The following is a 23,842-nucleotide window of genomic DNA, read 5'->3' on the forward strand; positions in this document are numbered from 1 at the left end:
TTTAAAGACCACAAAATGTATTAGTTATATTTCAGCACATTCTACATCCTAAGTAGGTTTCACTAAAACCAAATAAATCTTGGATGTTTTAAATTCAATTCCTGACATTGAGTTGTTTCTAGTTAAGGAAGAGATACTATGTTAAAGTTAGTTATTTCATATAAATTAATTCATAATGATACTGTTTTATTTTATGACTGCCAAAACAATTATTTTGAATTAAGTTGTTCACAAATTAAACATTATAAAAGAGCTGTTGTATTAATGCTTAAGTAGACTTGACAATGAGGTGCTTCTTAATACCCAATTCTTAAAGGGGAAGAGAAATCCTAACTTAATTTGGTATTGAAAAAGAATGTTTTTTTATCCAATAGAGATTCTTCAAAAATATTATTCAACAACTGAGAGCAGAAGTCACCTTGAGTTGCTTTATATTAGATACAACAGCACAGATTAGGCTTGGATCTTCAAATAGCTGCATAATATAAACCAGAAATCTTCATCAAAGATAACTTTTCAAAATATCAAACCAATAAACATTTATACCTCACAATATAATAGATACTTGGGATAACTGTGATAATTAGTGTGTTTGTATTCAATTAATAATGATGGGTAACTATTCTCAATGCCTATTATAAACCAAATGTCCATTTCAACTTCCTTCAGACTCAGAAATATTAACTAAGCAATTATAAAGAACAAAATAGTATCTATAGTACTAATGTATTCTCAAGACAGTTGGTATGGGTATCAACACTTTAATTAAAGTACAGAACAACATTTCGACCTTCTGAGGTCATCTTCAGATTGAAAAAGAGAGAGTTTGCAACTAACTGTTGCCAATCTACAGTACTAACCTTTTCTGTATTAGAACACTAAAGTGGCAATGAAGATGGCTTAAGACATAGTAGTTGCCCATTTAACAGGGTTAAAAATTCCTTAAAATGTTGTGAACATAGCATTTTCAAGTTCTTTGTCACCTTGAGGTTTCATCCTACATTACAACATATGACATTTATAAATGTTTTAAGTTTTAACTCTAGCTAAAATCTGTGCCAAGACATTTTCTCTTTCGTTTTCTTGTAATGGAAATCCATGCACTAATTCTACCTTCCCATGGCAAATAATAATGTTTCTGACTATAGTAATTATTATGTGAGAAATAAAGTGAACCTAAAAAACCAATGTACATCATCTCCACATGATGGTTAAAATATATCCACCAGGATCAAGAGATTTGTAAGATGACTTATCATCTTCCTCCGATTTGTAATGCTACATTAGATTCCACTTACTTAATTGGCAATCTGAGTTAGCAAGTCTGTAATTCTTTTATTACATTAACTGCTTCTTTACAATACACTTTTTTTTTCTTGTAAATACTACATTGTTCCTGAAGGTAGCAAATGTTCATAAAATAATATCATATGTAACAGTTAGAGAATAAAAACAAATCACATTAAATGAAACACACAAATATATCAAAACTAGTACTGTTTTCAGTGTGAATCACATGTGCACAATATTTCATGAAGACTACAATCTTGGATAAATGCTGCAATCTGACTGGCTATTGCCATGGTTTAGTAAAATTGGCAAGAGAAGCAATGCTAATTTTTCTAATACATTTCCAATTGATGTGCAGGTGAACAACTGGGATCATTGGTTACTTAGAGAAGATCAAGAAGTACATTTACTGAGGATATTATGTTTTCCACCAAATTTGCCATGGAAAATCAATTAATAAATCTTGGCCCATGATCTGCAAGCAATAACGTACAACCTTGCAAGTATGTCTTTGATTTGATGCCTTAAATAATTACCAGATTAAAATACAGATCTAATTTTTAATTAAATTGTGCTAACAATTCTTATCACAATTCAAGAAGTACTAGTGATAATCACATTCAGCGACTACAATTTATCACAACTATAAACTTGAATCCAAACTCCTTCATCATTCTTCTTGTAAAGATGAGGTTGGTTATTAGAAAAAACAGAAAGCAATGGAAATGGATGTTCTTTGATGAAAGTTAGTGTGTTCCGTACTTCTTGTGCAAAATGTGGTGGCTCCACTGAAGGAGATGTTGACATATTCTGTAATAATAAAGAACACTGAAACTATGTCCTTCTTTAACACTTTTACAATGGGCTTGATATACCATACATGAAACCATATGCACATTTGCACATTAAGTACTTTCACTGTAACTTTTGACACAGTACGTGTATCTTCACAAAAGCTGGTATACTTTTAGTAATGGTTACAACTTTTCTGTACACAAAAAATCAGATTTTTTAAGGAAAATATTGAGTCTGTTTCTTTACTAGCCTGAGTGCAAAGTTATTTCATGTTATGATTAAAAACCTATTCTTCATCCTCAAAATCCCAAATATTATTTGTATAATCTCTAAAATCTCCAAAATACATTTCAAATGCTTGTTTTCAGTAAAACTATATATTTTATGCTATTTTGTATACCTTAACTATAAGGGATCTGTCAACTGACCAACTTTGTAACCATTATAAAATAGTAGGAAACATAAATTATGCTTTCTTTTCATGCTAGAATGACTATGTATTATAAAAATACAAATGTTTAATCTAACTAACTTAAGTCTCACAATGTTATACAATGGTCATTCCATGCAAACTCAACCAAAAAAAACAAAAAAAAACTTCCCAGTTCATGTCATAGGTTTTCTTGAAACAAAATCAAGCAAAAACTTCATTTTGATTTATTCAGCCATGTAAAATCCTAAAGTTGTACTCCAAGTAGTTTTTAAATATAATTTTTTGAACTTCACCATTTTCAAGCAAAAATTCGAACTTGTTTTTATTGCAAATCTGTGCATTTTGAGCCTTTCTAAAACAATGACTGTTGCCATCAAATCTACAAATACTGTTCTTTAGTAATGTATCCCAAGAATAGGGCCAGAAATTTGCTTCATAACCATATCCCTATAGCCAGTAGTTTATAGTAAGTGCCTAAAAATGGCTACAAAGTGGAGTTTCTATTTTTCTTCTGAAATCACACTTTAAATTTTGACTAACTGTTCATAGAATGCTGGAACCTGAAAGTATTGAGCTGAATTTTTTTACTGGTTATAAATAAAACCCTATAAATAATACTTCATTTCTAATAAACTGCTTTCATGCCAATAAAATCATACTACAAATTAATTCAATGGATGGTATCCATTTTTCATACCTGAGTGTCAAATAGCTAATTTTAAAATTCAATATCTTGGTCACTTTTGAATATTTTCAAACAAAATTTTGAATGTATGTAGTATTACCACAGTTGTATCAAACCTGTAAGTTGTACCTTTCTGCATGTAATACTGAAAGCTATACTATGACTTGAAAATGGCTTCAGAATGGAAAATTCTGTTTCCAAGGTGTTATTCACCCTACAGTATCTTGAAAGGGACAAATTCTATTTGTTCCAAACTTTTTCCTTAGTAAGAACATTTACTTTTCTCAAATTTTTTTCAAGGAAATCTATGACATGAACTGAGAAGCCCTAAATGAGTTGGCAAGGAATGACCCACATTTACATACATATTTATTATATTGACCTTCCCATATTGTCTAGCTAGCATCACATAAATTGCATTAACATGGTGCATGTGCACTCATGTTACCATATCCAATAATATAAAACTGACTTTAGTCTGTACAAAGTGACCCTGTTTTAGCTGTGTTATAGTGAATTAGTATTTTGTAATAAACAGTCACATTTCAATTATTATATATGTGTACAGATTATTACTATTCCAAAATAAGTTATGAAACATTTTTATTAAAATATGGAACAATAAATAAAGAAGAAAAGCAAACAATTATATCTTCTAGCTATGACCTTTGAAGTCGACTACTGTTGCTAATATTTCGCACATGGGGAATATCAAAGAAAATTATTTTTTAGGTTTTAAATATATAGTTGACTAACCAAAAAATCATAAATAACTATACTGATATTACAGAATTACACTATAATTTATTAAGCTTAGTAACTAACCTGTATTTAGGTCAAAAGAAAAATGAAACTGCAAGCAGACTAAAGACAAATCTACCTCCTTGTAATCTTGGTTTGAAAGAACATGATAGCCTTTTCACAGATTAAAATGGCTGAGAAAACCACTAGAGGGACATTTTGAGCTGTCATATATTGAAGAAAATGTATATAAGGGACTGTTTACAGAGCTGCTATGTTTTAATGAATAAATAAGCCATGCCTCAACAAAATAAAAAGATACGAGATTCTTATTTTATATTCTAGCTTGTCAATATTAGTAATGCAAGTTCTTATATGCAAAACTACAGAATTAGTACTTTGCCATCACAAACATCTAATTTACCTAGTGCTGCATTCACCCTACCATATAATTTATATGGCCTTTGACCTGTGACCTGTCATGAAAGGGATAACCATGCAAAAATAATAATTTCAATTATGTGTTCTAATTTTACAGTTTTTGCCATTTACATTTTGGTTAATAAAGAAAAAAGTGTCTAAAAAGAAATATGACTAAGTTTCCTTTAAAATTTATGTCACAAACACTACAAATGCTATCATTATTGCATTGATAAGTGTAGAACAAAATTTGAGAAAAAGGTTTCATCCATCATAGTGTACCAGCCTGGACCTTAGATTAATATCTGTTCAGTGATCCAAAAAACAATCATAAGCATTACCTACTTTGTGCTATCTATCAAATAATAATAAAAACAATTCACTTCCAGTCAAAATTGCATGAACAGCCTCTACAGGACTATCATCAAATCACTAACATCTTTGCCTTGGATATCCTTTAGTATGGATTGCAGAACATTTTAGTTTCTTTTATAAAACTAATTTTTATGTTATACCAATTAGTAGAGCATAAAATCTTAACTAATAATCCTTTTTTTAATAGCATACAAGTTTTAAATTCCTAATTATACAAAGAAATATTGTTAAAAATTCTTACTCTTCCCTAGCATGGCACACAAGATAATTTCTCTGGACATTTTGTCTTCTATTTTTCCCACCACCCCTTAAAAGAGTAATAAATTATTAAATATAAATTACTTATTCACTATAGAATTGTCATTGCTCAGACAAACTACAATAAAAAATATTTAGTGCATTACTACCATTAGTATAAAAAAGTAGACTTAAAAGTCCTTGACAATTGATGGCAAGAAAAAAAGAGGATTGGGTAAGTACTTTATTTCTTCTTTTTCATGTTTATTCTTCATTATTATTATAAAAGTAACTAAAATGTGAAAACAGAGTTCTCTTTAGGTTAGCTAAGATTAAATTAGGTAAAATAAATATTACTATAATAAAATTATTCATAAGGTACACACATGAACAGCATGTAGGTGATGTAATTCAACAGCATAATGTGAGCTGCACGTGCCCAAAAGAGATTGACAACTTATAATAGCATGAATGGTACTTAGACAAGATTCAAAGAGCAATCAAAAATAAAAAAAATTATAAGTAGTTGTATTATGTTATGAGCTCAGAGCTACATAGGCTAAATGAATGTAGTTTCATGTTACAATTTGAAATCATTCTAGAAAGAAAGAAAAAAAAGGATAATTGAGATTTATTTTAATCATTTTGGTGGATATGAGGTCAGGAAATTTAACCAATCCTGTTTTGAGTCAGGGAAATATAATATTTTATTGAGAAAAATTTTTAAAATGTATTCAGAAGGTTTCTTAAGGATTATACAAATTACCTTTGTATAATCCTTAAGAAACCTTCTGAATACATTTTAAACATTTATACAAAGGTAATTTGTGATTTATGAGATGAGGAAAAGTATTTTTAATCTTAATATGAAAATTGCTTTCCACATGAACTATTCAAAACAAGTACTCAATATATTCATGAGTAAATGTTTATTTTAATCTATTAAAAATATTTCACTAAAAACTATGATTTTTTGTATGCAAAATATTTATAATGTTAACTTAAAGACTCCCAAATTTTGTGAAGATATATACATTAGATTGAAAGTTAATAGTATTAAATCTATAGAGACTTTAAATGAATAAAAAGAGATCACATGGTTTGTCATATTGACCAAGTCCATGTTGAAAGAGTTAAATAGTTACCCTTCTTGGGTTACACGAGTAAGAGATTTTCACTATCAACATACCATCAATCATACACCAAAACACCCCTTAAATATATACACATTTAAAACTAAGTCACAAAATACGTAATATAGATTAAGATATGTAATAATATTTGTTCATGTAACCTTGTTGTACATATACAAATCTTGTTTCATGTTAAAGTTTTTTTAACGATATAAAAACAATCATGCTGTGGGACTTACCCAAGAAAAGAAATATACATGTAAACAGGTTTGATAACATTTTAAAATAAATCTAGGTCTGTAAAAAAAGCTGATTACAAAAAAAAAAATAATTTTCCAAAGAAAAGTATCAAAATACCAACATGAAGTATCAATTCACGAAAAAAAGTTACAAACGAGGAAGATACAAATTAAATTTGGAAAACTGTATTTTAGTTCTTTTTTTATAATTGGTGAATTTTAGTAAAATGAAGATATTTTACAATGTCCTTTACATCTCTTTTGTTTAAACCTATTTTCATTTTACACCAGCCTTTAAATGTTCATTTCTGTGTTTATATTTTTACCTGAAACATGAAATTATGAACAAAGCAAGTGACTATATGCTAGTCCCAACGTTAACTGAACACAGTATGTGAATTATATCATTAAAATAAGTCGAACTGTAGTACTTAAATCTGTGCTGTGATCCTGTAGCTACACCAGAGTTCTTGTTAAAAAAGCATGTTTCTTGACTAAGTAAATTATCTGGGTGCACTTGATGTTTAGAAGCCAAGTAACATATAGTTGAAAGGTAAATGTATCAAATAACACTATTATACATCTTACAGGTTATTTGTTAGTTAAAATAACAAATTATTAATTTATATAGTTATATGTTTTTTATAACAAGCATGCTCATTTTAGTTATACAGTCTTCCTGTTTAGTATTTCACGGTGAGGTAGTATACTAACAAATTTACTCAGTTTTCAGTATTTCTCTAAAATGCAAGTAGTTTTATTTCAAGACTTCTCAAAATTCAAATTAGTTCAGTATTAAAAGAAGAAAATAACACATTTTACAATATGTCATGTTTAATATCTTACAAATACCAACTATACCCATATGTTTAGAAAAATAAAATACCACTGTACTGTACTTTTGTAAAATACACCATCCAAATTATATTTAAAAAAAACAAAACTATACACATTATTTGTTCTTAGAATAACAATGTACTATTTTATTACGCATTCCTGAAATTTATTTATTACCGAGTGTACTTACAGTTTGCAGAAACTGATCACTTTGGGCCAGCCAAAAGTCAATTTCAGGTACTGGCCTATAGTTAAAAGGTCCAATGACAAGAAAGCCACTTGTAGATTGGTATATGCAAACCATCTAAAACAGGAAAAGATTGTATTTATTTAAAGTCTTTCTTTGCTGCTACATCTCATGTAAAACTAAAAACATTAATTTAATCCTACAAATCATTTAATCAACAGCTATACTGTCAAATAAACTGATCAGATACACACCTTATCTAAACTGAATTTAAAAGCTTATGATACATTTTCTCTAAAACATACTAACTTACCCCATCTTTATCACATCTTGTAAAATGCCTACTTGATCTAAGTGATATGGCAGGTCCTCTGTCAGGGAAGGAAGCAGGATACAATTCTCCACTTTTTATGTTTATACCTGAAGTTGAATTAAAATCATATTTCATTTTAACTTTTTTGTTTCTCCACTCAGGCATGCATGACCAGATGTATTTGTAAAGATTCATTCAAAAACATACTGTATAAAAACAAAATACATACAAAAGTACAAGTCAAATCTAAACTCCAATCATATCTCGGTGATTTAAATTAAATAAATGAAAAATCATAGAAAATATTTCAGTTGAGCTTTGAATTTGAACCACAGATTGATTTATTCCCTATAATACACAAGTAGCTAGAAATAAAAATGTTTTGTTTTAAAATATTGACAGTATTCTCTTTGTACAAGTAGCAAGGTGATAATATTAAATACGAGTTCAGTACAACAGATTTTTTTCATTAGTAAGGATTATTTTTGAGCTTCAAATTCTGTTTTTTTTTAATCACACTCTTTCTTAGGAGATTGCCTCCGTATACATGTTTTCTCTGAGAATCTACAATCTACTAATATCTTTAATAACAACTGTATTACCTTGGTAACAGTCATTTTTCCCAGGTTAGCTATTATAGTTACAGAATAACATCACGTGCATGCGTGAGTGTATATATATATAAACCTTTCTGATAAAAGTACATCAACCTGTGCATGGGAACTTTGTATTGAATTACATTATAAATTTAAATAACTTACTTTAATATAAATTTGTAAAAAAATTGGCACCAAAACATAGCTCATAAAAAACTTTTAATGCTACTTTTAATTTCTTACTTTCTAAAGAAAATCTTAACCAAGATATATACATATACTCAGAATAAACTACTTGTTAATATCAATAAAATCTCAACTAATTATAATTATACTGATCTGTATACTATACTGGTCAGTATAGTTATAATTAGTTGGAAGATGCAGACCTTGTGACATTATATTGTGCTTCTTTACAAATATGTAATGCACAGTATGATGTAAAACCATTCTAAAAATTATATTAAAACACATGAGAAGATACAAAGAACTATAAAGAACATGATATAAATATTTAACACTATAATAAAATCCCTTCTTACAAGTAAATTTGTTTACAAATTGTATCTAAAGAAAAAAATTTATAAAGTCAAAAATTCCAAAGATCTACATTAATAACACATACAATAGGTTACTTCATGTTAAACTTTTCACATAAGGTCACTCAATATAACATTTACTATTATATAAATGTATGTACTATGTACAACACTACATACATTTTCAAAATGTCAGAACATTTATTTGCTATAAATTACTCATTTTCTATTTTTGTAATTATCTTTCTATGATAACTTAGTTATTCAAATATTAATAAAACACAGTCTACTTTTATAGCCTTCAGAAAATAAAATATTTTTTTTGCCAATTTCAAAGTATTATATGATTTTCTCTTCCAAAAAATGCATTATTTTCCACTATTTTGGTTATGTACAAAATATAATGTTATTCTGCTTTTGTTTCCAACTTTACTGTGTTTTGTAAAAGGTTACAAAGTCAATGTTATTACAGAAATGAAAACATTCACAATATTAAATGTGTCATGTGATCCTCCAGTGGATCAAACAGCAACCAACCTGTTAAACTAGTTAATTGTAGAATTAAATACACAAACAAATTGTCTGTAATTGATACCAATTACAAGTTTGTTTACAACTATCACAATTTACGTTAAACAGCAAAATTTGCCTAAATGAATAAAACATTCAAAGTGATTATATGTAAAAGGTAATTGTTAAGAAAACATCTACAAAAATATACTAGCTTCTGTTAAACAAAGCACTTAGACATCTAAAGCAAGTTCATCAACATTCAATTCTTGTTTTTGATAATCATTTTACATTTATAGGACATAACACACAGTTTAGAATTTGAACAAATTAGACAAATTTTACAAAATATATAAAAATATTAGATTGCTATTCTTCATTAAGTATTGTTAAATACCTACCTATCCCATAAATTATAGGCCAGTTTAACTTCCTTTTTTTGACATTATTCAACTCTATAACAATAAGATAAATATACAGTACTATCAACATTATCCACAGGTACAATATTATTAATTCTTATATAGATGTTAAATAAAATACACCATACTTAAGTCTATTTATAGAGTTTCAAAACTTCACATAAAACTACAGGTATTATTAATAGAAAAAAGGAAAGAAAAGTGTCTTACTGATGTATATACACATGCCACCAAAGCTGATGAGCTAGTTGCAGGTTACCACAGATACGACCATTTCTTTAACACTAAACTCTACACAGTTACTGAGTACATATGACCTACAAGATATTCTGTCATGTGCATTACTTGTATATCAAAGTCACTCCTGAAAACTGCAGAGTGATGTCTAGCATTACACATTCTGGTACACACTATCTGGTTACAGCACGATCCCATTGAGTATAATAAGCCTAGTAATGTTTGCTGGGTATCTGTACACCATCTGGTACATTCTAGTGGTTTTTCTGAACTATAATGTTTGCATAATGTCTGAGAAAATTTTTCTGTTAGTCACAATATATAAGCATGTTCTATAACATAGTGTAATAATACAAAAATCGATAACTGTTAGTCATTTAGGTTTTGCATATATATTCTGTTTTTCATTTATTCAGCAAACATGTAAGGTCGACTAGATTTTAAATGTGATTTACACATAAAGATAACTAACCAGTTCCTATCTACAATGTTTGCGTGTGCTTCTTTTCAAAATATAACCTGCACATATCTTTAGTACTACATCTATATTTTGCATTTTTTAAGTGACATAAATCTTTCTACTAGATGAAATCTTCATTTCCAGTATAGTCAAGTTTACATACATTACATATTTAATATTAACACTGTGATGTAAAATCATTCTAAAAATTCTATTAAACATTTGAGAAGATACAAAAAACTATAAAGAACATGATATAAATTGTTAACACTATAATAAAATCTTGTCTCACAAGCAAGTTTGTTTACAAATTGTATCTAATACAAGAAATTTATAAAGACAAAAATTCTAAGGCTCTGCATCAGTAAACACATACAATAGGTTATTAATTAAAAACCTAAATGACATATTCAAAAAAATAACTTTTGTACATACCACACACACAGCATGTGATGAGATTGATATTGTGTGCAAGACTGTTAAATGTGTCTGAAATAAAATGTTAGTTTTTAAACAAGCATCACAAGGAACAAACCACAACAGTTAAGTACTGTTCATTTATAATATAAAAAAGAATTGACAGCCATTTGCAGAGTGCAGTAGCATTGTACTTCATGTTCTAGTACATCAATCTGTCACATTTGACATTGTAATGGATGATCAAAAACTAGTCTTTATTATTATTTTTCCTAATATAAACAACTAAGATCCTAAGACTAAACACATATATAGAGTAAATACTAAATAATTTTTCTATTTTTTGTTCCTGAATGCATTATTTTATCATCTGTTCTGTTTATACAACATAAATTATGACTGCTATTGTATAATTATTATACCATTAACATATTGCAGTAGAAACCTTTTTAGAACATAAAATATAAAAGGTAACAAAAACAAGATATTTCACCTAATATCTGAAGAACTAATTGTTCAGAATAACCTTTGTCATCAAGAAATCCTCCTACCATATGAAGTTCTAGCCTGTAGGAAATCATAACATGTTAAAACATATAGTATACTAAAATGTATCACTTACACAGTGTAAAACATATTAATAAGAAAAGTACAAATGTAATTTTTGTACGTATTTGTTATTTTAAAGGTTTGTGTAGATATTTTAATGTTCTAAAATGTATTTTCCACTCTAAATGCTTTTTGTTTGAACAATGTATTTTCTAGGTAAGCTCAGGACAATAAATAAACCATTTCCTGTAATAAAGTTGAAATTGGAGACCTTGTTCTTGATCCTCTGATCTGGCAGAAGGTTACTGTTACTGTCAGTACTGTCATTATAAGAACCAAACTTATTTTTGAGTGCTGCTACAGCAACTTTAAGCTTTATAGATGGACTTATCTCAATGTGACTGTCAAGAAATCCACTGTGTTTGCATCCACAATAACTGTACAGGTTGCTAGTTAAACATCTCAGAACCTTACATGTGCAAGTTATTTTGTTTTGTAGATAGATTTTGTTGTGTGTTTTTTTTTTTTTTCAAACAATATTACTCAAGGAATATCTGTACAAGCTGCTCCTTATATTGAACAAAAACACTAGAAAGAAATCAGTCAACAACACCACTCTTGTATTGCTCTAATCAAACAATAGCATTTGACCAATGTACTTTATGAATCACAAGCCAATGTGCATAATGTGATTTTTTAGCAAAGTAACTCAAATCATGGGGTTCTTGGATCCATATTCAGTATGTTAACAACTGGGTGATGTCTGATCCACAATGAAAATGAAATGTATATTTAATAATAAGCACAAAATATAACTTGGTAATTCAACATACCAAATAAACAAAAATCAACTGATGGCCAAGCCCACTCACATATTCATTTTTGCAGTAATTTTTGAAACAACCTACTCCCTTAAGATATTCATATATATTTTCAAGGATTTCATCACAATACTGAACATATAGGTATAAATATAATTATTTTAACTTGGTAAATGCAAGTTTAGAAATAAAGAGTCTGTACACTTAGTTTTTCAAAACAAAGCAAATTGAATTAGTAAATTTTGAATTCCAAATTATTTTTGTAAAATCCCAAAAGTAAACTTTAAAAATTTATTGTTTAACTTTCATATGGTGCAGCTAAGAAAATTAGTTGAAAAGTAAATACGTAAATACATATTTTGTTGAACTACTTTCACAATAATATTTAAAAATATAGAAAATCAATTTTCTGTTTTATTACAGAGTCAAAATAAAATAAAAAATTTGCTCTTTTAAGAAAATAATAAACATATATTTATTCACAGCATCAGAGATGGTTAATCTTGGCTAGTGTTCCAAATTAAACGTAATTAATATTAGGTCAAATGTTCTGCTAAGTTAATCACACACCATCTTAGTCCCCACCCCATAAAATACTACTACAAATAAAAAAACCAACACAATCTTGGAAAACCTTTATTCTTACCTATGAAGGATTGCCTCACGCACACTACAACTATACAGCACGCCAAGCCTCACAAACCCAAATGTCCATTTTGACCCATAGTGCTGACTAGTTAAATTAGTCATTTAACTACAACCTCGATAAATACACAACATGGGCATTTTCTAAATATGTAACATCAGCTGTATACTTTTCTAAAGACTCTTTTAACTTTAAATCTATTCTTGATCAATTAAACCATAAAGCCTTAATGGTCAGTTCTGATGTTATCTTCCTCTTCACAGAAGTCTCAACCACTAAAGCCTGCAACACAGCTTTAGAACTTTACATCCAAGACCCAAATCCATTAATACACATCCCCAGCACCCAATCAGCAACCCTTATAGAATTCACTCCCACCAAACCTAACATTATATTCAATAACCAAAACTGCCTACAAATAAATGGCCTAATTATGGGGAATCCTGTGTCACCAGTTCTAGCCAACATTTTTATGACACAGATTGAATCTCAAGTGATCAATTCAGCATTATACCCACCACTATACGGGTACAGGTATGTTGATGATACAATTGCTGGATTCACATCTACAGAACAAACACTTAGTTTTTTCAACCACGTTAACTCCATACACGCCAATATTATGTTCATCTGTGAAAAGAAAAAAAAACTAACTAAATAGCATTTCTCAACCTCAAGATCACAAGAACTGATACACAACTGAAAACACAAATCCACAGAAAAAAAATCACCCATACTGAACTATACATTCTCCGAGATTCAGCACTTGAAATAAAACAAAAACTCAACATATTAAAAAACCAAATAAACACAGCCACAAAACTATGCTCACCCGATAAAATTAATGATGAAATCAGCAAAATAAAACAATACTTCATTAATAACAACAAATTTCCTCCAAAAATTTATACGCACAGACCTAGATCAACAACAAACAAATGATAATAAATCTCAAAGATACAACAAACTACAAAACTTTACACTGATGCATACCATATGTTCCCAACATCAGTGAAAAAATAACCAATATTTGGAAAAATTTATAACAAAACACAACATTCCAGTAAACATCAAATTTATTCAAAAACCAGATACAAAACTAAAGACCACACTATGTAAAAACTACACTGACAAACACAACACCAACATTATTTATAAAATACAATGCAACAACTGCCATGGCTTCTATACTGGAGAAACAAGCAGAAAATTGGAAACTAGATTCAAAGAACACAAAAAACACCTTCACACGTTTTTGAACATTGCAAATCAAATAAACACAACATAACCATAGAAAACACCAAGATACTAAGTAGGGAAACAAATGCAAAATCAAAGAAGCCCTACTTATATAACAATTAAAACCAAAATTAAGCCAATATAAAAGAACACCTTTTTACCTCTACTAATTATTAACCTAACAACTAACTGCAATAATGCCCCCTACAATCGCAAACCTGTTAATACTCTCATCCCTAGGACGTGTCCTGCAATGGTCAGTTGCAAACTCTCTCTTTGTTAACCTGAAGATGACCTAGGAAGGTCAAAACATTGTTCCCTGCTTTATTAGTAAAAGTGTTAATACTGTTGTCAGCCATTTTGAGATACAGTTTATAACACTGTAATTATCTACATAAAAAAATCAGAGCTGATAAAACTAAAATAATTCAGTATTAGTTTTTCAATGATACCTATAAGTCTGGAATGATGATGCCTCTATCAACAGAACCTGTGATTACATCATGCATAAATACTAATGAAAAATTTAAAATGTATCTCAGGATGGCTAGTATGGGCATTAACAATTTTACCAAAATAAAGCAGAGAACAATGTTTTGACCTTGTCAATTTTAATATTAAAGTGAAACATTTAATTAAACACAATTAATTCTTGAGTAAATAAACTTTTAACTAGGAATAGCAAATATCCAAAGGACAAACCACTAACGATAGAAATTATTCCATAAACTTTTTATCTATTACTGAAATTACTAAAAGAAAACTGTTTACAATAAATTTTTAAGTGCCTTTTTAAATAAGTTTTGTAGTAAGGCTAATATGAATATACCAAACAAAATCTATAATAATCAGTTACACCAGTAAGATTTACATTTGTTTTTGAATTTCACGCAAAGCTACACAATGACTATCTGCACTTACTGACTCTAATTTAGCAGTGTAAGATTGGAGGGAAGGCAGCTAGTCATCACTATCCACCCCCAACTCTTGGACTACTCTTTTACCAATGAATAGTGGGATTGACCATCACATTATAATGCCATCTTGGCTGAAACGATGAACATGTTTGGTGTGATGGGGATTTGAACTCGCGACCCTCAGATTATGAGTCGAGAGCCTTAACCACCTGGCTATGCCAGGCCACCAGTAAGATATTTGATAATTAACAACATAAATACATTTTACAAACTCATTACATGAAAAGCAATTATAAACATCTCAGTAAAATTAAACCATTTTTTTTCACAATATCAGACACATCAACATGCGAGTTTCACTTATAATGTTATATTATTTTGCTAAGAGAACAAAAAAAGTTTAAAAAAATGAAAATTCACCAAGATATTTATTTAACATATATTTTCATTAAAATATGTACTTATTTACAAGAGACAAAATGTAAATATCACATTAAATACTACCAACCATGCTAAAACAAAAACAAAGCTATAAAAACCATAATAATTTATTCCCACAGACACAGTAAAATATTTAAAAAGTTTCAGGCATTTAAACTTTATTCATATGAAAAGTGAAAGATATATTGAAACATATTACCCAAGGAAGTAATGTAAACTTAAACATAAAATATTTGGATATTATTCTTTAAGAGAATATATAAATTGCATACAATTTATTATTGCACAGAAATAAAACTAGCAACAACCAAATTGTTAAAACAGAAGGAATGAGCATATAAAAATTTAGAAAAGCATGAACAAACATTAAATTTTATTTTTTTTAAATTACCTTAATTACATATTAAGTAACTATGCAACAATATGAAAACACTACAAAAAGGTTGATGTAAAAAATATGGAATTTGGACTTTTACTTTCCATCTGATGGCGATGAGCTAGACATGCATTTGACCTCTGTAACCATACTACTGACTCCTTCTTGAACAAGAGACCCATCAAAATGACCCAAGGCCACCACACCAGAACCTATTTTATCAATATCCATGCATAGAACAATTAAAAATTTTTCTGAGATCCTATTAATTGTGTTAACTCACTTAAAATAAAGTTGGGTTTGCTTTAAACTGAGTAAAATATTCATTAAAAATAATATCTACCAAAAGTAAGGTAAATTCATTATTTATAAAAAGCAAAATTCTTCCTTGTACAAAAATAAAATCATTTTTACTAGAAAAACATGAGTCCAAGCAAGTACACTAGTCATGCTTGTATGCTGGGGCAGTGCAAGCAAAAAAACACCTTAAAATTCAGGAATAATACAATTTTTGAAAATAAGTTATGTAATTAATATTAACATGCATCTCAACAACTAAATACATTTCTACTCATTGAACAACACCAATACAAAAAAGTATATTTTAAGTCCTGTACCTGTATGTCTAAGAGCAACCATGTTACATGTGGTAGAATCATCAGTCCCCAATATGCTGATGAATTCTAAAAATAGAACATCAGAAAATATTACAGTACATATCAAATTTAAAAGGCACTTCAGTACAGCCAAAATATTTTGTATATCACTCAAAAACAAAGCATTTAATTTTAATATACTTTTATGCTAGTGTGCACACATACGACTGAATAAATACAATAAATAGTTTTACTCAGAGAAAACTTCTACCACTATTATCTAGCTTTTTAAGTCAAATCTTTTTTCTTAATTAACACAAAAGCGATGTGTTGGAATAACTGTTTTATAAAAAGTGCTAAAAATTATTTGCTTTCTGTGTTCATAATAAATGTTTTTGTCAATGACATGTATAAATACTACCTAAGCAGTACACTTATTTATGAGATAAAACCTTAATAAATAACTGAGATAAATTTAAATATTTATATATATTTTTTGCATTTTTAAAAGCCACAAATTGCACCAAACATCCAGTAAAAAGTTAAAATTAAAGTAAAATTATTAAAATTCATAAAAGGAAATTAAAGTAAAACAAAACAATGTTTAATTTTTGAATAAAAACATAAATAGCATTAAAATCCAATTTTTACACCTAGTCTACAACAATAAGAGAAAAACTATAGTAATACAAGTTGTAAAGGACTTTCTGTAGCATAACTATAATTATCATAACTTGCCAGGATGACTAACGGGCAAGTTCAAAAATAAGCGTTACTCACCTGAAATTGGCCTTTCCAGTCCTGGTTTTGAGTTATTTAACGTTATGGAAGTTTTCAGAAAGTATAGTTATAAAAGTTTTAATTATAATTTGCCAGGATTAATAACAGATATTTCAAACACTAGTGTTAATCACCTAAAGTTGGCCTTTCCAGTCCTGGTTTTGAGTTATTTGATGTTATGGTCAATTTCTTATTTCAAATCGAACTAGATGTATTTTTATTCTTAAAATGGAATCACATTAAAAAAAGTCTAATGTATAAATTAAAAAAGTTAAGCAGTATTTACGATTATTGGCCTTCAAAAAACTAAAAACATTTCTAAAGTGGACAGTGTCGCAATCACCAATAACACTGTCTAGCATTATGGATAAACCTTGGGATAAGACATGTTTAAAATGGTGCCAACGTTAAGAGTCATAACAATTTATCTTTAGCCTAGAACACCGATCCGCTCCCCAAGTGGTGAAAAAGAGGACATGAAAGATTTTCAGTGCTCTTGTACATTTGAAATGTAGCTGCTTGATGTGTGATATAAAGGTCAGCTTACAGTCAAAGATAAGCCTCAAGAACTTTGTCTCAGGGAACACAAGTAAGACAACTTCACCGATACGGAGTTTAGGATCAGGGTGAATACCCCATTGGTGGCAAAAGTGTATGCAAATGGCTTTAGAGAGAGAGATTAAAACAATTTGCTGTGGTCCACTTCAGTAAACAATTGAGGGTAGTCTATAGCTGCCGCTCAATGCAACTCATGTTTAACGATTGACAAGAGATGTGAAAGTCATTGGCATAGAGCCCATTTGCAACACTAAAAGGGAGTTGTTCGGTGATGGCATTAATCTTTATACTAAAAGGTGTGACACTCAAAACACAGCCATGAGGGACTCCAAGCTCCTGTAGAAATGAATGGGAAAGTGTTGAACCCACACGAACTCGGAATCTGCTGTCCATTTAAAATTTTTTTAATAAAAATTGGCAAATAGCCACGTAACCCATATACATGGAGGTCTCACAAAATGCAATATCTCCATGTTGTATAATAAGCCTTCTTAGTGTCAAAGAACACTGATACAAGATGTTGTCAATTGAAAAAGGCTTCTCTGATTGAGAGATGAATCACTGTTGTTAGAACCCACACTGGGTAGACGAGAGGAGGTGATTTGATTCGAGGAACCAAACAAGCTGAACATTAACCATCCTCTCTGGTCTTATGGAGACAGCTCATCAAAGCAATTGGATGGTAGTTTGAAGGAATCTTGGAATCCTTCCAAGGCTTAGAAAAAGGTAGTACAACAGCCTGGCAACAGGCATCAGGAATTATGCAATGTAGCTTTAGAACAAGATTTTATTTTTAAAAAAATAAGCACTGACTGCTCAATATCAACAGATGAGTCTTATTTCTCATCTCTGTTATCATGTCAAGAAGAATAAATATAATTGTCATGCATACATGAACATATAATTGGAAAAAAGCTCTTCAAATGCTTAAAAATGTGTGGAATTATTAAAAGTTAAAAATGTAGAGGATTGTTTGTTTGTTTTTGAATTTCGCACAAAGCTACTCAAGGGCTATCTGCACTATCCGTCCCTAATTTAGTAGTGCAAGACCAGAGAGAAAGCAGCTAGTCATCACCACCCACTGCCAACTCTTGGACTACTCCTTGACCATCACTTATAATGCCACCACAGCTAAAACAGCGAGCATGTTTGGTAAAACAGGGATTCGAACTTACAACCCTCAGATTACGAGTTGAACGCTTTAACCCACCTGGTCATGCCGGGCCAAAATGTACAGGAAACTAAGACATAAAAAGCATAATAATATTTCTGACATATTTTCAAAGTTCACACCCTTTCTACTTCCAAGAAGTAAAATCATAATCTACCACAGATAGAAAAATAATACAGTTTTCTGGAACTTTTTAATTTCTTAAGAATCCTACGCACACTAAATCTATTATCACTAATATAACATTTGTCCTAAAATCCAATAAAGAATTAATAATTTCCAGAAACAAAATGAACTAGGTATATAATATATAAACACACACACATACACACAAATTTGGAGAAAATTCTCATGTCTTTCTTAGAAGTACTCCAAGAAACATTCAGTTTTCATACTTAACTTATCCTATTATGAATCTTTTGAATTATTATCATGAAAACCTATGAGTAATTCTACTTACTGTCTTGAGGAGATACAACAGCAAACTCCCTCTGACATACATAAAGCAATTGTTTCTCTTCAACAATTTTGGGTTGCTGTGAGACTAATTGCTTGGAAGAGCTCTAAAAGAAATAAACATTAAGCTCTATATGATTTTTTACAAAGGTGCTTTTCTCTGTTAAAATTACTGTACACATTCACCTAAATATAGATGCTTCAATTAAAACAAAACAAACATATTTTTCTACAAAACTGTTAATGGCAGTAAACTCATACATTTTATGAAAAGTTTGTGAAAAATAATTGTGGAATGTCTACTGGGAAATCAGATGATTATGATATTTCATACTTATTCATTAGTTGTTCAGCTCAAAAAGAATATTACCAACTGGTGATAAAATTTGCATAGTTGTTATAAACCATTTGACAAATTCAAAACAGAAATAAGCTTTACTATAAAAGATAATCAAATAGAATATTGATAAGTTTTCTCAATACAATTAACTGACACAATCATGTATGTAACAACATATTTTTGCCTCTTTTCATTCAAGGTACTATCATTATAAATTATGCTTTTATAACGAAAGATTTGCAATGAATTGACAGATTCTAAGTTATCAAAATGCTTTGTTGCTTTTCTCTTAATTTTTCTTTTACTGCAAACAGTACTACTCTAATATTACTGTTCTTTATTTTTTACAAAAATATTATTTTTTTAGTGAGCATTAATTACTATTGTTGATATAAATTATATTACTTCCAAAGTACACTGTTAAACCAACCAAACATTTTCAATTAGTAATTAAATTCATAAAACTTTTGGCAACAGTTCAAATGTTGTTAAACACTGCATGAAATTTCTGATGAGTTAAACATTACAATTTAATCCCTATTTCATTATGCAGTTTTGGTCCCTTCACTAATCGAAAAAGGATATCAATATATTACAAAAAGTGCAAAGGTGGCTATTTATATTACATTATTTTAGGGTATTTAGCCAATTATATGAACAGATTGAGACTCAGAATTCTGAACCTGTTTTGTGAGGAGCACAGAACAATTAGAGGAGTTTTTCTAAGCAGTGGAATGAAAATACTAGAAATACATGTTGAAGTATTAGAAATGACAAATCTGATCTTTGAAAATTAAATGAAAGAAAAATTGTGATCTGTTTCCAGTGGAATGGAACAGCTTGTTTGATTAGGTGACACGTGAAGATTAGTTTTACCCACTGACTACTGATTTGCCATATAGGGTATGATCCACCTATGGAAGTTGAACTAGAGTGTACCACTTACAGTGTGTGACTTACAAAAATTCTGAATGCATTTTGAGCAGCCACATTTAATGGACTAATTATTTTTTACACTTTGTTGGATACACTTATGAATATAAAAGCGAGATAAATTTAAGTAAGATTATAAGGAAAGATCTCTATATATCGAAACATTCTTCTACAATATTGCCATTTCATATGTTCCTACTATACTTATGTAATAGAAAAATTATAAAACAAGTTAATAAATATAGCACTCACCTTAAACCATGGGTATCTTTTGAAGATAACTCTAGAAGATAATGGCCACTGCAGCACTTCATCATTCACTAAAATAGGCATGCTATAAAATAACCATCAGTAAAAATTTACAAAAAACTAATTTTCTTTACACCATTAAAACCTTTCTTTTTTATCATTGACCTTTAAAATATAATGATTTTCTAAATACTTATACTTCAAATCTTGTTAGACACTGCAAGAAATTCTAATGTTTTAAAAACTATTCTGTGTTTAGAAAAAGACCAAAAGAAGACTTTACAAATAAACTTTACTTTGACTTGTTTTTACAAAGGATAAGTAATTAATTATTCATGGATCATTCATTTTATGATGCAATTTGAAAGTTAGTGTTTAATAAACAAAACTCAAAATTAGTTTACAACAGGAATGTTTTGCATCAGCAACTTATTTTTTTTTTCTAACAAGGTCTTCTCTGTTGTATCCATATAATGTTTCAGAAACTCTTTGGACCCCACCAAAGGTTTATGATTAAAAAAAATTTTTTTCTTGAGAAACTAAAATAAACAAAAAGAAAAATTATTTTAAGAGATAAAAAAAAAAGTGTCATAAAATTAGAAAATGTTCACATTAAGAGAACATGTATTAAAATCTCTTTTACTGCTTTGTCTTATGGCCTTTGATATTCATTAGTCATTTTAAATCAGTGAATAATTTGCAAAATATTCATATTTTCAGGCTATTTTCATTCATGAAAAGAATACAAAATAAAATACAAATTTAATTATTGAGAAAAATGTATTGATACATTTGGGAACAAAAAAATTTGAAGAAATTACTGTTGTCATGTGCCTGATGCAATAATGGTAAAATTTATGAAATTTTTGGTTTAACGTCTCTAGTGAAGGCAACTGATGAGTTCTGGTATCAATTAATTTTTAGGATAAGGATAAAAAAATGTTTTGACCTTATACACAATTTTAGTGAAGCATTATTCAACACCTTTTCGAACATTTTGACTTAATTACTTAAAAAGACACCATGATAGTAAAGGTGCAAAATCATGTTACTAGAACAAACTACAGCTCAAAAACTTTGATCTGCAAAGGTATATCAAATTTTTATTCGTTTTCTCCAACAAACAGAAAAAATAGAAGTGAAGTAACTTGATTTAGGGCTTAAAATTTTCTAAAAAAAGTTGCAAATTCTCACTATGAAAATCCTATAGTGGATTAGCGAGGTAGGATTTTGAAAATTATAAATCCTAAATCCAACTTATTCTTCAGCAGAATTATGCCTCATGGTGTCGATGTTAACAGATTTTATGTTTTTATTGAATAGTGCTGGTTCTGTAATACGTTTCATTTATTGTGATTGCTCTGGGGAGAAGAGCGACTTTGACGAGCTAGTTAAGAATCATACATTCCATGTTTTATATAAATCCATCCATTTAAAAGTAAAAAAAAACACTTATTACTGTAATTGTAATGCAGTTATAGCAATAGTTAGGCCTAGAATATTTCGTTTCAAAACTATTTTACAATTTAAGCTGCCAATATTAAAATACAGCAGCAGGAGCACTTCATGAACACATGAAAATATTAAGACATTTTGTTGAAACTCTTTAGTCACTTTTTTAAACATGAAAGAGTACATGTCGGAAGTAATGTTACTGTTACTAACGTATCCAACAAAAAAATGGTGTGATAATTTTATTGAGTGCCTTTAGGCTTTATTAATGATACTAGTATCAGTATTTGCTACAGTGAATTAGCCCTTAACTTCATCTTATGCATACACTAATAGTAATATTCACGATAAAAATGAAAAACACGTAGATTCAAAAGTGATAGAAATAAAATAAAAATCTTTTACCCAAGCGCTTTTGAAAAGTAGACCTATCTTCTTCAGGGCTAAACTACTACTAATATATACCCACAATATGCAAAAAATCTACAATAATATGTACGATATACTTTTATTAAGAAATACAGTGGTACCCTCGGTTCTCTAACTTAATCCGTTCCAGAAGGCTGTTCGAAAACCGAATCAATTTTTCCCATAAGAAATACTGTAAATTAAAATAATTCGTTACAGACCTCCAAAAATTACTCATTATGAAACATTTTAAGTAAACATATTGCTTATTTATACCTGTGTAATAATATTTACATACATAAAGTCAACAACAAAAACTATAAACACAATAAAAAAACAATAACTGAAAATTCAACTGCACTTTACCTGTGCTGAGGAGAGCTGATAGCGTAAGTAAAAGGTGGTGAGGAACGTGTAGAGTAGGAGGGTTATTATTGTTTGGAAGGGGAGTCACCTTCCATATAAACGTCAGGTAACTCTCCTTCTGGGGTTATTTCTCTTTTCTGTCTTTTTGCACCGCTAATACTCGCTTGAGAGTCACTGGACCTATTTCTCACTAAAAACTTGTTTAATGAGGTTTGTTTCTGCCTGGCACCATCTCCATGTCTCACCACGCTATGTATGTCACTTTTCTTCCTAAATTTTTCAAACCACCCCCACTAGCCTTACGGCATCACTTGTATCAGCACTCGTTCCAGGGGTGTTTTTCAGGAGGTTAGCATGCAACTGCTTTGCTTTCTCACAAATGATGATCTCAGAAATGCTATCACCAGCTAACTGTTTTTCGTTTACACACATCAACAACAGTTTTTCTACCTTTTCCATTGTTTGTGATCTTTGTTTCGTAAGCACTGTCACTCCTTTTGCAACATCAACTCCTTTGATGACCTCTTTATTTTTCAGTATGGTGCACACTGTAGACTTCGCCATACCAAACTGTGTAGCAAGGTTAAATACGTGAACACCACTCTCATACTTCGCTATGAGATCTTTTTTCACCTCTATTGTGGCTCTAACAACTTTTCTTTTTGGTTTGCTGCTTTC

At 29.5% G+C, this 23,842-nt stretch overlaps 1 protein-coding gene across 6 annotated transcripts; it reads right to left on the reverse strand.

Moving 5' to 3' along the window:
• Window positions 1-1,315: 1,315 nt before the first annotated feature.
• LOC143235188 (protein N-terminal asparagine amidohydrolase-like) lies at window positions 1,316-23,380 on the reverse strand. 6 transcript variants are annotated; one of them, XM_076473099.1, is made up of 12 exons: window positions 22,796-22,995; window positions 20,942-21,023; window positions 19,421-19,523; window positions 16,473-16,538; window positions 15,956-16,067; window positions 11,360-11,433; window positions 10,885-10,938; window positions 9,732-9,785; window positions 7,686-7,792; window positions 7,376-7,489; window positions 4,981-5,046; window positions 1,963-2,100 (listed from the first exon to the last, which is right to left on the reverse strand). In XM_076473099.1, exons 2-11 carry the CDS (start codon window positions 21,020-21,022, stop codon window positions 5,029-5,031), a joined length of 783 nt encoding a protein of 260 aa, XP_076329214.1. In that variant the 5' UTR covers window position 21,023; window positions 22,796-22,995; the 3' UTR covers window positions 1,963-2,100; window positions 4,981-5,028. The 6 variants fall into 6 exon arrangements, with proteins under 6 accessions (XP_076329210.1, XP_076329209.1, XP_076329212.1 ...); XM_076473095.1 differs by lacking the exons at window positions 4,981-5,046; window positions 22,796-22,995 and adding an exon at window positions 23,165-23,380 and having other exon boundaries at window positions 1,316-2,100; XM_076473094.1 differs by lacking the exon at window positions 4,981-5,046 and having other exon boundaries at window positions 1,316-2,100.
• Between the last annotated feature and the right edge of the window lie 462 nt (window positions 23,381-23,842).

This window comes from Tachypleus tridentatus, chromosome 12 (genome assembly GCF_004210375.1).
Source record: "Tachypleus tridentatus isolate NWPU-2018 chromosome 12, ASM421037v1, whole genome shotgun sequence".
NCBI lineage: Eukaryota > Metazoa > Arthropoda > Merostomata > Xiphosura > Limulidae > Tachypleus > Tachypleus tridentatus.

Bases quoted from the DNA above. Each gene is read 5' to 3' on its own strand.
- LOC143235188 (XM_076473095.1), bottom strand. From the start codon at position 21,022: ATGCCTATTTTAGTGAATGATGAAGTGCTGCAGTGGCCATTATCTTCT. The intron at 16,068-16,472 runs GTACAGGACTTA...TTGATAAAATAG, and splicing joins GGTTGCTCTTAGACATACAG to GTTCTGGTGTGGTGGCCTTG. The intron at 2,101-7,375 runs GTAAGTACACTC...TTATTATTACAG, and splicing joins GTGATCAGTTTCTGCAAACT to AATATGTCAACATCTCCTTC.